An 18,341-nucleotide genomic window follows, 5' to 3' on the forward strand; every position below is an offset into this window, starting at 1 on the left:
CCAAACGACAAATTTGAGTATTGTGCTGTTGTTGTTGTTGTGCTGCCAGACACTTCCGGAAAGCGAAAGCACTTCAAGCCAGCGAATAGGAGTGAAGTAGCGGTGTAAGTGTTGCTGGCAACTATTTGTTGCTGTTCAAAATGTGACCACCAAGGCAACCAGAACAAGCTGCACCAAATTTCACAAAAAACAAGTAAGGAAGGGCTAAGTTCGGGTGTCACCGAACATTTTATACTCTCGCATGATAAAGTGATAATCGAGATTTCATTATCCATCATTTACATATTTTTCAAATACCGTATTTGTGCAAAGTTTTATTCCGCTATCATCATTGGTTCTTAATGTATGTATGTATATATTATACAGAGAAGGCATTAGTTGGAATTCAAAATAGCGTTATATTGGAAGAAGGCGTGGTTATGAACCGATTTCACCCATATTTCGTACATGTCATCAGGGTGTTAAGAAAATATTATATACCGAATTTCATTGAAATCGGTTGAGTAGTTCCTGAGATATGGTTTTTGGTCCATAAGTGGGCGACGCCACGCCCATTTTCAATTTAAAAAAAGCCTGGGTGCAACTTCCTTTTGCCATTTCTTCCGTAAAATTTAGTGTTTCTGACGTTTTTTGTTAGTCGGTTAACGCACTTTTAGTGATTTTCAACATAACCTTTGTATGGGAGGTGGGCGTGGTTATTATCCGATTTTTTCCATTTTTGAACTGTATATGGAAATGCCTGAAGGAAACGACTCTATAGAGTTTGGTTGACATAGCTATAGTAGTTTCCGAGATATGTACAAAATACTTAGTAGGGGGCGGGGCCACGCCCACTTTTCCAAAAAAATTACGTCCAAATATGCCCCTCCCTAATGCGATCCCTTGTGCCAAATTTCACTTTAATATCTTTATTTATGGCTTAGTTATGACACTTTATAGGTTTTCGGTTTTCGCCATTTTGTGGGCGTGGCAGTGGGCCGATTTTGCCCATCTTCGAACTTGCCCTTCTTATGGAGCCAAGAAATACGTGTACCAAGTTTCATCATGATATCTCAATGTTTACTCAAGTTACAGCTTGCACGCACGGACGGACGGACAGACGACAGACAGACATCCGGATTTCAACTCTACTCGTCACCCTGATCACTTTGGTATATATAACCCTATATCTGACTCCTTTAGTTTTAGGACTTACAAACAACCGTTATGTGAACAAAACTATAATACTCTCCTTAGCAACTTTGTTGCGAGAGTATAAAAATAATAACAAAGAAAATTAGGAAAAAATCAGCTTGTTCGCTGGTGGCCAAAATAAGTGAATTCGGCCTCACATTGTTGTTGTTGTGGCTGTTATTTTCTACGCTCGCATTTGTCAAGATGAAAAAGTTTTTGTGCCATGCTTAATTTAATCTGCTCATTGTGCAAGGATTTGTGGTCTAAAATGTGCGTAGCCGCTTTCGAGCTTAGCTGGTGTGCGTGTGCATGTGTATGCGTGTGTGTGCTGGTAGAAGTTGGTAAGTGTTGTGGCAGATTGGTTAGTCTTTGAAGGCGTTTATTACTTGCGTGCGTTGGATTTAATTTTTTTAAATTAAATTTTCGTTGCTCCGCGGTCATGTTATTCTAAGTTCTTAAGGCGCACGACGCACGTACATACGTCATATTTCAGCACCTACGTACTACGTACATACGTAGATACTTACGTAAGTTCAAAGTAAATGCTTGCTTTCGCTCCGCTTTGTGGGCGCCGTAAACGATTTGGCATTCAAAGCGACAAAAGTTTTCATTTGCGTTGCAAAAACTTTTGCAAATTATTAAGACCGCAAATGAGTAGATTTAACGGTATGTATGTATGTACGTGTATGCGTGCGTGTCGCTTGGCGGATTAGGTGGTGAAATTTCATTTCATTTATTATTCAACGCACACGCCTGGAGAGCAAAGTAATTTTTGCTGTAACTTGTAATTGTAAAAATTGACGATACACACGCTACACACACATACATACATATGTATATATTATACATTATGAATGCTAGGATTCCGATCTTTTGGTTGACGTTTTGCACCTCAAAGTATTTCGCTTGCTTTGATTCTTAAAAGTTACAAAAGTATAAAATATTCGGTTGCACCCGAAAACCCTGTGCTCGCTATTCGTCGAATTTTTGAAAATTAGAAGCGTACAATTTCTTGAAAATATTGCTGCAGTTCAGGCAGGTGTTGCCGAAGACCACAATTTGTCGATTCCAAGACGTTCTGAAGAATTGGCACTGACGCAAGCCACATCCTGGCTGATTTTGAGAAAAGATTTTGGCTTGTATCCGTAAAAAATTGATCTCACTTGAGAACTGAAGCCATTGGACCACCATAACGTTGTGAATTTGCTGACTTTGCCTTGGAACAAATTGAAAACTATAAGGATTTTTTAAGAAAATTTTCTCTTGCGAAGAAATTCCACAAATTATTCATGAACAAACATTCCATTCACCTAAATTGACAGTTTGGTGTGGTTTTTGGTCATGTAATCATAACGTGCCCATATTTATATTCGAAGAAAATTTCGAAAAAATATGTATGTAAAATATAATATTGGGTAGTCTTTTCGTATTTTTAATCAAACTTCAACTTATGTTTTTTATATTTATAATGAACTTTAATGAACCAAATTTGTCCATTTTGGACGACCATTTTTTGCCATTTTACCGCTAGAGATATTAATCCACCAGCGTAAAACGTTTCTGGTTTCACGCCAAAAAAGTGCGACAAGTAACTTTCACAGGCTTCGCTGAGTCAACTTTAGTCCATTAAGGGAGTTCTGCATTGAACGAACCAAATGGTAGTCCGATGGTGCAAGGTCTAGGCTATATGGTGGATGCATCAAAACTTCCAAGCCAAGCTTTCCCAGTTTTTGCCGAGTCATCAAAGATATGTGTGGTCTAGCGTTGCCCTGATGGAAGACGAAGCCCTATTTATTGATCAGTTCTGGCCGTTTTTTTCGATTGCTTGCTTCAATCACATCAGTTGTTGACAGTAAAATGTAGAATCAGTCGTTCGACTGGGCGAGCAGCTCATAGTGGATGATTCCTTTCCAATCCAACCAAACACGCAGGATAACCTTTCGAGCCGTCAATCCTGGCTTGGCGACCATTTGTTGAGCTTCACCACGCTTTTTCGCACATTATTGTCGTATTTGTTCCACTTTTCATCTCCTGTTACCATTCGTTTCAGAAATGGTTCGATTTCATTTCGTTTCAGCAAAGAATCGCAGATGTTAATTCGGTCCATTAAATTTTTCATAGACAATTCATATGGTACCCAAACAACGTTCTTTTTTTTGTGACTAGCCTTTTTTAAATGGTTCAAACCCGTTTGATGATGAATGTTAAGTTCCTGAGCGATGTCATGCCTGCTTAGGTGACGGTCCTGGTCAATCTTTTTCATAATTTCATCGACTTTTTCATTGATAGGTCGACCAGAGCGAGGTGCATCTTTCACATCGAAATTTCCAGAACAGAAGCGAGCGAACCATTGTTGTGCTACACGAACTGATACAGCATCGTCTGCGTAAACTTCACAAATTTCTTTGGTAGCTTGGGTGGGATTTTTCCCTTTTTTATACAAAAATTTCAAAATATAGCGAATTTCTTCATTATTTTCACTCATTTTTGAACAGCTGTAACTTTTTTTTTTCAACTTTCCCGAATTTAATTCTTTTTTTTTTTTTGGTTAAATGAAGCTTAACATCTCACTTTTCCAACACTATATGGTATGACACAATGTGTTTGGTAACACTGGAGATATACTACTGCAACGACAGCTATTGACAAAATACGAAAAGACTTTTTTCACCAAATATTTATCCTTCTACTACAACAACAACGCGCGGTTCATATTTTTTTATTTTCTAAGATTTTAGTGCCTCCACACTGAGACCAACCTACATATTAAAGCGTATACTACTTTTAATTACAAGTTTTCTGGCATCAAGCAAATTTGAAGTCTACTAACATTTTATATGGACAATTTGCCACAATTTGTGGCGTGCTCAATGCCATTGCGACCAAGTATCCTGCTGTCAACTGTCGCTGGCAAAGTTTTAATGCAGCTTGAGAGCATAAAAATTGCATTTCTATTTTATTATGTGGCAAATTTAACTTTTTTATCAACCGTCGCTATCAACTGGCTGTGATTTTTACAAACAGAATGCAATTAAAATGTCAACCGCGTAAAAAATGCTGATGCGACGCTGGCACGGCAGCCATTAGCCAACAAGTGCGCTGTCGCGGCCGGCAAAGAGGTCACCCATTATATTTAATGCAATGTCAGTGGGTATATGCAATGCAAAGCATTCAAAAAAATGGCAAAAAAAAATCAGACAGAGTTGAAAAAAATACATTTTCGACAGCGCATAAAAGAATGAATGCCAAATGGCGAAAAATATTTAAATCGTGCGGAGTAATCTCACTGATGATGGGTCAGTGCGTGTTGCCGCGCACTATGAGTTGTTCGCAGTGGCTAGCAGACATCGGGTCGGCTGTACGTGGCGAACTCTTTAATTAATCCTTTTAATGGCAGCAAATAGCCAGTTTTGCAGTTGAAATAAAAGCAAAGAAATAAAAGCGTTAAATTAAAAGAAAGAAAGAAAATAGTAGCAGTTGAGGCCAAAAAATGCTTAAATATAAACGAGCGCATAAAAATCATTAAAAACTTAAAACTTATCCATAGCAGACGGATATTTTTATATACCCTGAACAGGGTGTATTAAGTTTGACGCGATGTTTGTAATACCCAAAAGGAAACATCGGAGCCCTTATGAAGTATACATACATATATATGTATAAATGATTAGCTTGACGAGATAAGTCGATTTGGACATGTACCTTTGTTTGTTTGTCTTTGTTGTTGTAGCGAGAAAAAACCTTCCTGAAGTAATTTGGAGGAGAGCTGTCGATTCGACAGTCCTTGGCCGGATAAAAGTCCGAGTTCCGGTTGCTAAGACCCAACTGTCGCGGGAACGGCCTGGCTGTCCGTCGGTCCGACAGTCTGTCTGTATATATGCACACTATGTACTCCGTTAGTTTTCGAGATATCGATCTGAAATTTTCCAAAGTCTTTTACTTCTCAAACATCTGTTAATTTATCGGAACTCCAATACAAACTGAACAAGCAAAATCCAAAACCCTTGTACGGAAATCTTTTTTAATTGACAAGGAATCCTTTTGAAATTTGAAAAGGATTATTGTTAAAGACAACGGTACAATCTCCATACAAATTGTTCAGATCGGAACACTATATCACATAGCTGCCATTCGAAGTGTATTCAGGTCGTTGTATTTTAAATTTTTTAGTTGACAAAGTACCTTTCGAAATATGGCATGGATTACTCTCCAAAACAGCTGTACAATCGCTGAAGAAATCGTGCAGATCGGCTAACTACAGAATATAGCTGCCGTACAAACTGACCGATCGAGTCCTTCTACGGAAAACTTTTCAGTTGACAAGATATCGTCACAAAATTTGACATAGACTATTTATTGGCCAAAGCAACGCTACCTTTTCCGATTTAATTGTTCAGATCGGACCGCTATAGCATATAGCTGTGATACAAACTTTTATTTGACAGCATATCCTTTCGAATGTTTTCGGGGATTATTCTCCACGATAACGGTACAATCTCCGAACAAATTGCTCAAATCGGACCACTATAGCTTAAAGGTGCCATACAAACTGAACGATCAAAATCTAGTTTTTGTATGAAGGGTATTAACGTTTTTTCATGTTTATTTTTTATTATTTTTTTTTTTTGTTTGAACAGTTTGCACTTTTTAGCGCATTAATTCGCTTACATTTGCTAATGCGCCACTTTTAGCCATAAAACTATTTAGTAATCCTTGACTTAATACGCTGGAGTTGGCGACTAGGCAGAAAGTTGATGTCGCGCAGGAGCGGCGATTAATTGCGTCGTGCAAGTATACCAAAGGTCCAGTACATAAATTAGATAGCAAAAGGAGAGAGCGAGGGAGGGACGAAGTTAAGAAGAGCTTAACTTTCGCTGGGCTTCATACAGTCAGTTAATATTTTTTATATTTCCACTAAAAGGCAGCTAATAAATGGCAGCGCTGCCGCTAGTATATAGCTAATTTGAGTCAGGGACAGACGCATTGGCATGTTTTTATATGAAATTGAGTTTGTGCGTACCTAGTGCAAAGTTTTCGCAGCGGTAAGATAACAAACTTTTTTCAAATACATACATACATACATTTTATAAATGCTATATTTATGTACGTAAGTAGTTTTTATAGCGTTTTCGCGTATTTGTTTTCAGCGCTAGTTTTTAATAGAGTTTTGTGCTTCTTTTTGTTAAGCTTGTTGCTGCAGGATTACGGTTTTTCCACTTCTTCTTGTTGTTGGTATTATTTTTTGTAGCGCTCTACGTCTTTCATGCCTTTAATTTGTTTGCCAAAGTCTGTCGGCATTTTTCCTAACCTCTCTCTGGCATTTACCGGCATTTTTTTTGCACCCACCATTTCGCGCTTTTATAAATTTTGCTTTCATTTTTAACAAAAAGAGAAACCTATTCAAATTGGTGTAGGGAGAATTCTTTTCTTGATACTAATGAATCTCTGGCCGTTTTGGCTAACGGTGACGGTGTGCAGAATGGTCGGCAGAAAACTTTTTCCAAGCAAAGCTTCGCTAAAGCCTAAAAGCGAAATACTGCGCTGCTTTTAGTCCTCATTTTTTGCACATTTTCCAAGGTCTTAACTTGGTTGGCCATTACATTATAATTTTTATTTTATTTTTTAAACTTTTTCACTGCACAAAGGCGCCAATTTTCATGCACTTATTCATGTACTTCATACTCGCTCTCTACTCTTTCTGCGCGTTTTTGTTAGCAATTGGGGCTAATGATTTGAATGACCATTCTTGGGGCTGTTATTATTATTTTGTTAAATTTAAAGTGAAGTTAAAATGCAGTTTACAAAGATTTGTATTATATTTTTTTTGCACTTAATTGCAATTATTTACTTCCTTTTGTGTGTGTACTTAAGTAATTGTGCGGTAAATCGAGGGTTGCAGCTGTGTGGTGTGCACAAATGCCCAAAGGTGCCTATTCAATATAATTTATGTTTACTATTGTGCAGAGTAATATAATTAAATAGCCTGAAGTGGCGTGTTTACGACTTTCAAACTGAACATTTAAATTTTCTTTTAAAATGATTAATGTAGTTTAGAACTTTAAGAAACATAAAGTGTGTCGACGCCGAAGGAAAATTAGTACACTTCTAATAAATAGATAACAGCTTAAATGTAGCACATATGTACATATGTACATACATATATATTTGTAGAAAAAAAGAATAATAAGTATATTTACAGACATACCTAACCACTTTAAAACATGCACAACATTTAAAAGCTGCAACTAACACTAGAGATTTCGAAGAAAATTTGCTTAGCAACATACAATTATATTGAAATTTGCATTTAACAGCTGTTATTTATGGTTCATTGGTTTTAAAACTCGTTCTGATTATGTATTTCTGCATGCAGCTGCAAGGACATTCACTTCAACCCCCTAGACACGCTCAAGTACACAACGCCAAAAAAAGAAACAGTCCGGTGGATACTTACGATTTCCAATCCCTTTTTCATTATGCCATATAGTGGTACCCAAACTTTGTCTTGAGTAAAGGCACTCTTATAACCTTGCGAAATTTCAATCAATTCCATGAAAACTTTACGACTGTGGAAATCTTTTGGTGGTCCTTCGCGATATAGCAACAACGTTGGATTTGTTAAAATGACCATTAAACGCACGAGCGCATCTGTATATTCCGGATCGTGCACATAATCATGCAACATATGCACCAAATCTGTTTGCAACACTTTGGCATGGCCCAAGTGACGGCGATATTCATGGTTTTCCAAATCGCGTCGCAAAATCCATATTAAATGCTGCAAATATGAAGAGTTTTAGTTACAATATGAACATAAATATAGGCAAACTACATACCCGTAGGCCCTGCAAAGCGTCCGGCTCGGCCAAATAGCGTTCATTATCGTAATAGCCAAGCGCCGCGCAAGTGGCATCGATATCCGCGAGTAAAATAGACATTGCGTTAGAAACGTATAAACGATTAGCACTTTATTTACACTAATAAGTATTTTAATATTTCACTTTTACCGAACCGCACTCCCGAACGCGAAAATTATTAGATAAATATTTCACAATTGTTTTGATAAATGTAAACAAACTCAAATTCGCACGTGAACTGACAGATGTGCGCGCCAGCTTCGCAAACTCGGTGAACAGCTGATCGTACCGCCTTGCCACTTGTTGATTGCGTGTATTTTACTGTGTTGAGTAATTTCGATGGTGGTGAAAAACGGTACATGAGCTCAGAGAACGTTTATAATAGACAGAGAACGTTCTCTGGTGAGCTCGTACGCTTTTAAAGAACGTAAATGAGATCGTATTCGCTCTTTGTTGAGATCGTCGAGTTATTGCTGAGAACGTATATCATATGCGGTCTCTGGTTATTGCTGCTATGTGGTGTGTTAGTGAATGAACGTTCTTGCTCTTTTGTCATTTCAATTTAAATTGATTAACTGCAAAGAAATTATTAAGTAAAATACAAATTAGATTTTTTATTTTAATACAGGAAGTTTGAAAATTTCATTTCTAATCCCTAACATCGGGAAGAATTTAATATAAGTGCAAAATTAATTTTATATATAGAAAATATGTAATTAAACTATTGCAAAATTTCAACTTTAAACGCGAATATCTCGAAAACTGCGGCTCTCGCTTCCTGCGGCTATAACCATATATATTCGTGATCTGGAGAGTCTCCTCTATCCGATCATACCCATTTTATTCCCGAAATCCTGGGACGGTATACTAAAGCCGACCCCTAAAATCTTTCATTAAAAATTAAGAAAATATTTTATAATTAAAAAATTGGCATTGCAAATAAAAAAATTATTATTCACATTAAAAGCTAGAATTAAACAAATTATTTTGGGATTAAAATTTGAAAATTTTATTTTTTACTTTAATACAAAAAATTCTAAAATTTAATTTGCAGTGCCTAACATCTTTTATTAAAAATTAAGAAAATATTTTATAATATAAAAATTGGAATTACAGATAAAATAAAAAATATTTTTAAAATTGCAAGGGGAAATTTTCTTATTTCGAACACCGGAATTAAAAGCAATTAAATACAAATAAAAAGATGTCATAAAATGGTAGAACACGAAATTAGCATTTCTAAATTCTATTTTTTTTTAATTATAAACTTGGGGATCATTTTTTTTAATCCAGTATTTGCGATTTAAAAATCTGATTTTTTGAATTAAACCTTAAATTTTTTTTTAATTAAGATTTTCGGGATTACAAAATAAGAAAAAAATAATTAAAAAATGTCTAAATTAAACAATCAGCATTTCTTGTTAAAGAGTTGTTAACACTAACTAACTAACCTAGTCCTTTAAACTCAACTAAAAACGATTTACTTTTTGCAACCTTTAGCAGTGTTGTTGTATAAAAAGTGAAAAATTCTTGATCGGAAAAAAATCTCGTCCATCCAGCCGCACAGACTAAATAACGAATAAAAAATCAGCTCTAGCTAACTTTCTTCTTGATACTTCCAAGTATAATGCCATTTTTAAGGTTTGGCTTCGCTTGATATTTAGCGATACCGATTTTTGTAGTTGGAACAAACCAACCATTTGTCTCTTCCGAATATACTCGGTAACGGACGGCGCTCATCAGCATATGTGGTGCACTAAGGTCCACTCCAAACATGGCACTTAACGCCATTTTGCACATGGTGCCCGTAGACATCGTCGGAAGGTGTATGGCTGCGAAAGTGGCAGAGAATCTGGGCTCTTAAAAGAAAACGTATCTGAACACTTGAATATCTTCACACACTTTAACTTCATAATGTATCACTTATGTAGATCATGTAGTCTGTGCAGCAAAAAACGCACGTCAACAAACACAAGGAAGGTTCGACGTCGAGAAGCTGCAATCACAACAGACAGCCGAACGATTTTCTACTCGGCTTGCACACCTGCTCTCTGAGAGCACTCGTCAACAACTCGGTATAAGGGAACTGTGGGACGGCATTTCAAACTTTACGTACTGCTGCAACCGAAACCATTGGTTTTCGGAAAGTGCAAAAGAACAGCTGGTACGACGAGGAGTGCCGTGTCGCAGCGGAGAGAAAACAGGCTGCCTACCTCGCAACGTTACGATCGACCACTACACGTGCGGGATGGGATAGATACCGAGAGTTGAAGAGGGAAGCGAGACGCATTTGCAGACAGAAGAAGAAAGAGGCCGAAATGCGTGAGTACGAAGAGCTTGATAAGCTGGCCGACAGGGGTAATGCTCGAAAATTCTACGAAAAAATGCGGCGGCTTACAGAAGGTTTCAAGACCGGAGCATACTCTTGTAGAACCCCCAAAGGTGATCTAGTCACTGATGCCCAGAGCATACTTAAATTATGGAGGGAACACTTCTCCAGCCTGCTGAATGGCAGTGAACGCACAACACCAGGAGAAGAAGAACCCGATTCCCCAATCGATGACGATGGAGCAGACGTTCCATTACCCGACCATGAAGAAGTTCGAATAGCAATTTCCCGCCTCAAAAACAACAAAGCGGCAGGGGCCGACGGACTACCGGCCGAGCTATTCAAACACGGCGGCGAAGAACTAATAGGGAGCATGCATCAGCTTCTTTGTAAAATATGGTCGGACGAAAGCATGCCCAACGATTGGAATTTAAGTGTGCTATGCCCAATCCATAAAAAAGGAGACCCCACAATCTGCGCCAACTACCGTGGGATTAGCCTCCTGAACATCGCATATAAGGTTCTATCGAGCGTATTGTGTGAAAGATTAAAGCCCACCGTCAACAAACTGATTGGACCTTATCAGTGTGGCTTCAGACCTGGAAAATCAACAACCGACCAGATATTCACCATGCGCCAAATCTTGGAAAAGACCCGTGAAAGGAGAATCGACACACACCACCTCTTTGTCGATTTCAAAGCTGCTTTCGACAGCACGAAAAGGAGCTGCCTTTATGCCGCGATGTCTGAATTTGGTATCCCCGCAAAACTAATACGGCTGTGTAAGTTGACGCTGAGCAACACGAAAAGCTCCGTCAGGATCGGGAAGGACCTCTCCGAGCCGTTCGATACCAAACGAGGTTTCAGACAAGGCGACTCCCTATCGTGTGACTTCTTCAACCTGCTTCTGGAGAAAATAGTTCGAGCTGCAGAACTAAACAGAGAAGGTACCATCTTCTATAAGAGTGTACAGCTGCTGGCGTATGCCGACGATATTGATATCATCGGCCTCAACACCCGCGCCGTTAGTTCTGCTTTCTCCAGGCTGGACAAGGAAGCACAGAAAATGGGTCTGGCAGTGAACGAGGGCAAAACGAAATATCTCCTGTCATCAAACAAACAGTCGTCGCACTCGCGACTTGGCTCTCACGTCACTGTTGACAGTCATAACTTTGAAGTTGTAGATAATTTCGTCTACTTAGGAACCAGTATTAACACCACGAACAATGTCAGCCTGGAAATCCAACGCAGGATTGCTCTTGCCAACAGGTGCTACTTCGGACTGAGTAGGCAATTGAAAAGTAAAGTCCTCTCTCGACGAACAAAAACTAAACTCTATAAGTCCCTCATAATTCCCGTCCTGCTATATGGTGCAGAGGCTTGGGCGATGACAGCAACCGATGAGTCGACGTTACGAGTTTTCGAGAGAAAAATTCTGCGAAAGATTTATGGTCCTTTGCGCATTGGCCACGGCGAATATCGCATTCGATGGAACGATGAGCTGTACGAGATATACGACGACATTGACATAGTTCAGCGAATTAAAAGACAGCGGCTACGCTGGCTAGGTCATGTTGTCCGGATGGATGAAAACACTCCAGCTCTGAAAGTATTCGACGCAGTACCCGCCGGGGGAAGCAGAGGAAGAGGAAGACCTCCACTCCGTTGGAAGGACCAAGTGGAGAAGGACCTGGCTTCGCTTGGAATATCCAATTGGCGCCACGTAGCGAAAAGAAGAAACGACTGGCGCGCTGTTGTTAACTCGGCTATAATCGCGTAAGCGGTGTCTACGCCAATTATGAAGAAGAAGATCATGTAGTTGCAAAACCGAACTCTGGCGGCTCTTTCTCTGCTCATATACCGACGTTTGGAGGAGAAGAGCGGTGAGCTTCTTTACGAATGGGTCATAGCTTAGGGGAAAGATTGGTGAAGGGGTTTACTGTCAGGAGCTTTCTATCATCTCCATATTTAGACTTCCTGACTATTGCAGTGACTTCCCAGTCACGGTTGGTTGCAGGCATTAAGGTAGCAGTAGATTTGCTGCTCCGGAGTGTAGCCTCCTTCAGAGAAATAACCATGCATTCAGCTAGCAGAGCGGTGATACTCATTTACAGTGCGTTCAGGGTTGGTTTGGCTCGCTATCAATAGCATCGAGTGTCTTTGTGATAAGACTAGCATTGCAGCTAGCAAGACCCTAGAACCACTTTCGGTAGAATGGGAGCGGGTCGGTACTTCCGCATCGTCTCGTGTGCTACTAAATAGCTGAGCTTCGCGAAAGCTTGGCCAGCGCTGGACCACCATCGGTACATGCGCTGTCGCAAAAGCCTTTTGGCCCAAGATTGATCGCAGAAGTTGTTCTTTGGCTTCGCAAAAGACTACATATAGCAGTCCACGTGCAACCTTCGATCAGCTATCTAACTTAACCTAACCAGCTGATTTTTGGACCGAAAACAGGAAGGTTTATTTCGTCATCACTAAATACTCGTAGGTGTCGCATGTGAGTTAGAGCCCAATCTGGGAGGAATTTTTTTTATCGATTTTGAACATATTAAGTCAAAGCCATCATTAGGCTATGACTGTGATTACTTCAAAAGCCAAATCTTCATATACCATCTGTATGCACTCATAAAGTGTTAGTTAAAGTCCTTTCCCCTTCAGCAAGCACATACATATGTATGTATGTATGTACCATAACTGTAAATAAAAGCAAAGGCTTTAACTACTTTATTCCATGTTAGTTTTTAGACAGATACGTATGTATGTAGATACCATACATATACATATGTATATGTATATATGTACTTTATATTTGCTTGTACATAACCATGCATGTAATTTCGAAATGTCCGAGTGACTTACTGATTTTCTGCAAGCAACCTTGTGTATTTTCTGGAATTTTCGCCCCAATTGGACTTGAGACACATATGCAAAGGCATACATGTGTGTGTGTTGCCTCGAAATGCAGTCGGTGGTGTTATTGTAGCAAAGCTGTTGTTGTTGTTAGTGCTGTTGGTCTTTAATGGAAAGTAAAATTTCATAGCAAATGCAAAAGCAAGAAATCCAAAGCACACCCACACACATGCACATTCATAAATAAGTTTATGTGTGCAAACTTAAAATTATATGAACACAAGCAACTTTTATGTACATACATACACATATGTGTCATACAATTGAATATTTTTGCACATACATACTTATGTATTAATATATGTAAATGCGTGGTTATGTAAGTAGGTTAACGATAAATGACGCATGCAACATGACAACTGCTCTCTGGTGGCCGGCAACTGCATTTGATTGCTGCTGCTCTGCCAATATGTCGCAAGCATTGTGATTTGAACCACAAGTTATTCCATTATTTGCACTTATGCACTGCTCGCAAGTTCGCCCTTAAGTACATAAATATGGTTTTAAGTGCATAAGTGCAATGCTGTTGTGAATTGTTTAGGAAATAATCCGGTGACTTTTGCTGTCATATGTCGCTTTCAAATCATTACTACTAAATATGGGTTAACTTTAAGAGCAGAGCAAAGTTTGAGCAATTCTTTTCGAATTTGAATTTCGAAAAATGTTTAAAATTTATTTTCAATTCTGTAATTGTAATAATTTTTTGGTTGTTAATGGTTGGTTGGTGAGAGTTTCTAAAAAGTGCTCATAATACTTTTTTTCTTTAAACTTTAAAACTTCCAGCTTTGCGCTGATGATAGATCATTTTTAAATTCTCTTAAAGGCGAATGAAAATGTATAAAAATCGAGCAAAAGCTGGATACCATCTTTTAAGTAAATTTGTCAATGGAGCAATGTTCTCAGAAATTTCTAAATTTTCTTCATATATGTATCACTGTTAAGTTGTCGTCATTCAAAGAACTCGCTCTCCCGCAAAGCTTAAAGTACGGATGTAATTTTCATTGTTTCGGTGTCAAATCTTTAGAAAGAAGAAAAACCATTTCCTGCTATATGTCAATCCTTAAGAAAATCATCTAATTTTTGAAAATTTAATTTTAAGATTATTTTGAGACTAATTTTTAGCTAATTAGTGCCACTTTATGGAAGATTTCATCGAGGGATCTTGGTTAAACACAAATTAGCACACACCGATCCAAAGGGGTTAGATCGCCGAAAAACAGCCCTTGGTCGTATGAAATCCGAGTCAATTCCGGTGCGTAGAACCGGCTGACGTGGGAATTGTTGTTGTTGTTGATAAGCGTTAAAACAACAAAAACAACAACAGGGGTCTTGGTTTTCAGGTTTCCAAAATCCAACTCGTTTACAGGAATTGTAGCCGAGGTACCATCAACACACATTCGTTGAATGGTACAAGAAAACAAATAAGATTGTCGCATTTTGAGTGATGATAACTCACAAGTCATTACTGTGAAGCCGTTACATTCTCAAAATGTCTCCGTTTGGTGTGTTCTATGGGCAGAGGGATTCAAATTTTTTCAAAAATAAAGCCGGCCATTATGTTACAGTTATCGGGGAACACTATAGAGCCATGATTAATTACTTTTTCGTGCCTGAATTGGAGGATGTTGATGTGGCCGACCTTTGGTTCCAACAAAACGGTGCTACAGCCAAACAACTAACATTCACACCATCAATTTATTGAAGGAAGCGAACTCTCGCATCGTGAGCCTGTGGCATGGCCTCCAATATCGTGTGATTTAACACTACTGGACTTTTTTTTATAGAGTTATGTGAAGTCACTTGTCTACTCATATAAGACCCAGACGATTGACGCGTTATTGCTGACATACGATGCCAAATTTTAACGAAAAGTGGTCGAAAATTGGGTCTGTGAGCTGAATTTTATTCAAGCCGCACTTGTTCATTTTCTTTTCAAGTCTTTTTTTGTTAAAAAATTTACATTTCAAAGGGGCTTCAAGGAACACAAGTTTAAAGCTTTGAGAGCCGTTCAAACTAAGTTAAAAAATTCTTACAAATACGCTCATATCTCTGAAACTATTTCTGGATCTACCTCGATATAAAATAAAAGAATTACCCATTTATATCAACCCCTGCTCATCTCAAGTATTTTAAGTATTTCTGGTCTCAAATATCATTTCGTTACCTTTAAAGTTCATTTACTGCTTGTATATGTAAATCTTACATACACAAAGCTTAAATGAGGACACTCTGCACATTACAACCATATAATTGGTTAGTGAATGTTGTTTTCTGCTTCATTAATTATTTGGCAAACAAACAATCGGTTATTTTCACGCTTGAATGCTTAACCATTTGCTGCTTGCTGATTTCTATTATTATCATCCCTCGTACAAATTGCAGATTCTAAATTTCAAGTTGAGTTCTTGAAAGTTTAAGAGCAATAACATGGAAACCTTTAAGCATTTTCCATTTGTAACTGGAATGTAGCTTAATAAATAAGAAATTAGGCACGAAAATCTCACTCTATCAATCACCTTGCTAGTATATAATCTAATGAATAATTCTTGAAAGTTTTAAACCACTCAAACATTATTTATGAAGAAGTATTTTATAGTCTTTAGCCTTCTCCATATGTCAGTTAATTTGTGTTTGACAGTTGTTTGTTAACGTTTCGAACGGTTTATCTTAAAAAAATTTTAATTCAATTTATTTTTGCTTTAAATTTCTAATAAAAAATTGTTTACAGAATCGTTAAAAATGTTGCCGAACTGTTTTGTGGAGTCTACTTTATTACAAACACAAGTATTTGAGAGGCACTGAGCATTCAGTGAAGGTCGTGAAGTCATCGAAAACGTGCCTCATGCGAGAAACAAAGTAAAGAAACACTGCTTGAAAATTGTCTTGGCATCAGAGCGGTTAGCGAAAGAACTCAACTTCTCATATGGATCGACTCAATAAATTTTGATTAATGTTTTGGATGGGAATTATGCTCTTTTTTATACGCTCTTACCTAAAAAAATGAATATTTTGCCAAAATGACGTTGGGTAGAGATCATAAACAATATGCTTGACAAGATAGCTGAGGACTCAACAGTCACCAAATGCATTACGTATGACAAGAGGTGAGTTTATGAATACGACATTGAAACTGTCCGAAAATCTCATTATTTAGTCGAAACCTAAAAAAAAATTCGATGAAAGAATTAAAGGCCAACCCAGTCGAGGCTTATAACAAGTGTATGGAAAATTAAACTAAGAGTTGGCTTGCTTATATTGGCTTAGAAGGAGCCTATTTTGTTTACGATAATAAGGACTAGTATTAAAATATAAGAGAATTATTTTTTTGTCTATTCGTGTCTCTTCGTAATTGATGCAACGACTTTCTATAGGCTTTTTAAGTTTTTTCGATACTTTTTTGAGTATTCTACTTTTTGTTGGCTTTTACTATATTAAAAATAATGGATGGCTTCAAAGCACAGTATAATAGACATAGTTTTTCCATAGTTCGACAATACTACCACGTAGAAAGTGTTGGTTTTCAAATAATTGGGAGATTTTTCTTGATTTTTGAATAATAAGGGTAGACCTGCATATGCATGTATCATATGTAATATGTAATTTGCGATATAAAACAGAAATTGGAATCAGCTGTTTTCTTAAAGGAAGAAGGAGTGACAAAAGAAATAAACAAAAAGCGTAAAGCATTCTCACATCTGAGTAGATCGTAGAGGCATTCCAAAACAATATTTTTGAAATATCGAATGCAAGTTACTACACATAAATGTTTCGGAGGAAGATTTGACTTGGACTGGTGTCTTTACAGGAATGTACTTTATCACAACATTAGTATTTGTGTGAAACAAACCATTCAGTGAAGGCCATGAAGTCATCAAAAACTTTCCTTATGCGAGTCGTTCATCTACCTCTGTTAATGACAGTGATGACATCAAAAAAGTTGAAAAAACACACCTTGTAAATTGTCGTGTTGGCACCAAAAAGATGGCAGAGGATCTCAAAATCTCATATGGATCGACTCAATAGATTTTGGTTAATACATATTTTGGGTATAAGGCGCGTCAAAGCTAGATTCGTATTAAAAGACCTAAATCTTTTGCAAAAATTACGTCGAGTATGAATTGCAAAACTTATGCTTAATAACGTGGCTGAGAGCCCTACATTCATCCAATGCATCATTTCTAGTAACGAAATGTGGAATTGTGTATATGACGTCAAAACTGTCCGAAAGTAAGAAAGTCCAATGGCTCTTCAAAAATCAGCCGAAACCGAGAAATAACAAAAATCGCCCAAGGTACTGAACGGCATCCAAACTGAGGCTTACATCTAGTGTTTGGAAAATTGTACTAAGAATTCGCTTGATTATACCGATCACTCTTCACCATGGTAGTGCGAGTGCTCAATCATCTACTGACAATAAAACATTTTTGAGCACTCAAACCTTGAATTTGATGTGTTATTCACCGCATATCCAGCCTTGGGAACGAATGACTTCTTTTGATTCAGGTTCGTAGAAGTTAGGTCAACGTTTTTCAACACCTGAAGAGGCGGTTGGTGACTTCAGAACGCATGATATGGAGATACCTCATTCAGAGTGGCAAAAGTCCTCCGAACATTGGTTTAAACAGATGCAAAAGCGTATAGATCATAATGGAGAACAATTTGAAAAAAACTAAAGCGTTTTTCGATGATTAAAATTTGTTTTCTAATCTCGAAAAATATAAGGCAACCTACGTAGGAACTGGAAAGGAGCCTCTTTTGAAGCCTGGTACATATTTAAATTAGTGATCAAATTTGATCAGATGGTATTCACATTAATACTGAATTATTTGAAGACAATGTAAACATAAGCGTTTCTTTTTTTTCAAAAAAATTATATTTCTATTTTATCTTTAGGACTAACATCGTAAGAGAACTTTTTATGAAAAACTATTTAAGCTTATCCGCATTTAAATTCCAACACGTCTTAGTATTTCCGACCTACTTAACTCAGCAGAAACATTTATTCAAAAGCATGCATGCACACACAAACATATATATGTACATATGTATGTATGTCAGTATTTATGTGAGAA

At 37.6% G+C, this 18,341-nt stretch overlaps 1 protein-coding gene across 1 annotated transcript in view; it reads right to left on the reverse strand.

The window, feature by feature from the left end:
- The window catches only part of LOC126751768 (protein timeless homolog), a 571,553-nt gene that overhangs the window by 506,774 nt on the left and 46,438 nt on the right, over positions 1-18,341 (reverse strand). The window contains exons 2-3 of the mRNA XM_050462284.1: positions 8,010-8,605; positions 7,628-7,951 (exon numbers count right to left, since the gene is read on the reverse strand). Coding sequence (XP_050318241.1) covers positions 7,628-7,951; positions 8,010-8,111 — 426 coding nt within the window. The 5' untranslated portion in view covers positions 8,112-8,605. The remainder of the gene's footprint in view (positions 1-7,627; positions 7,952-8,009; positions 8,606-18,341) is intronic.

The sequence above is a fragment of the Bactrocera neohumeralis genome, chromosome 2, assembly GCF_024586455.1.
Source record: "Bactrocera neohumeralis isolate Rockhampton chromosome 2, APGP_CSIRO_Bneo_wtdbg2-racon-allhic-juicebox.fasta_v2, whole genome shotgun sequence".
NCBI classification, from domain to species: Eukaryota; Metazoa; Arthropoda; class Insecta; order Diptera; family Tephritidae; genus Bactrocera; species Bactrocera neohumeralis.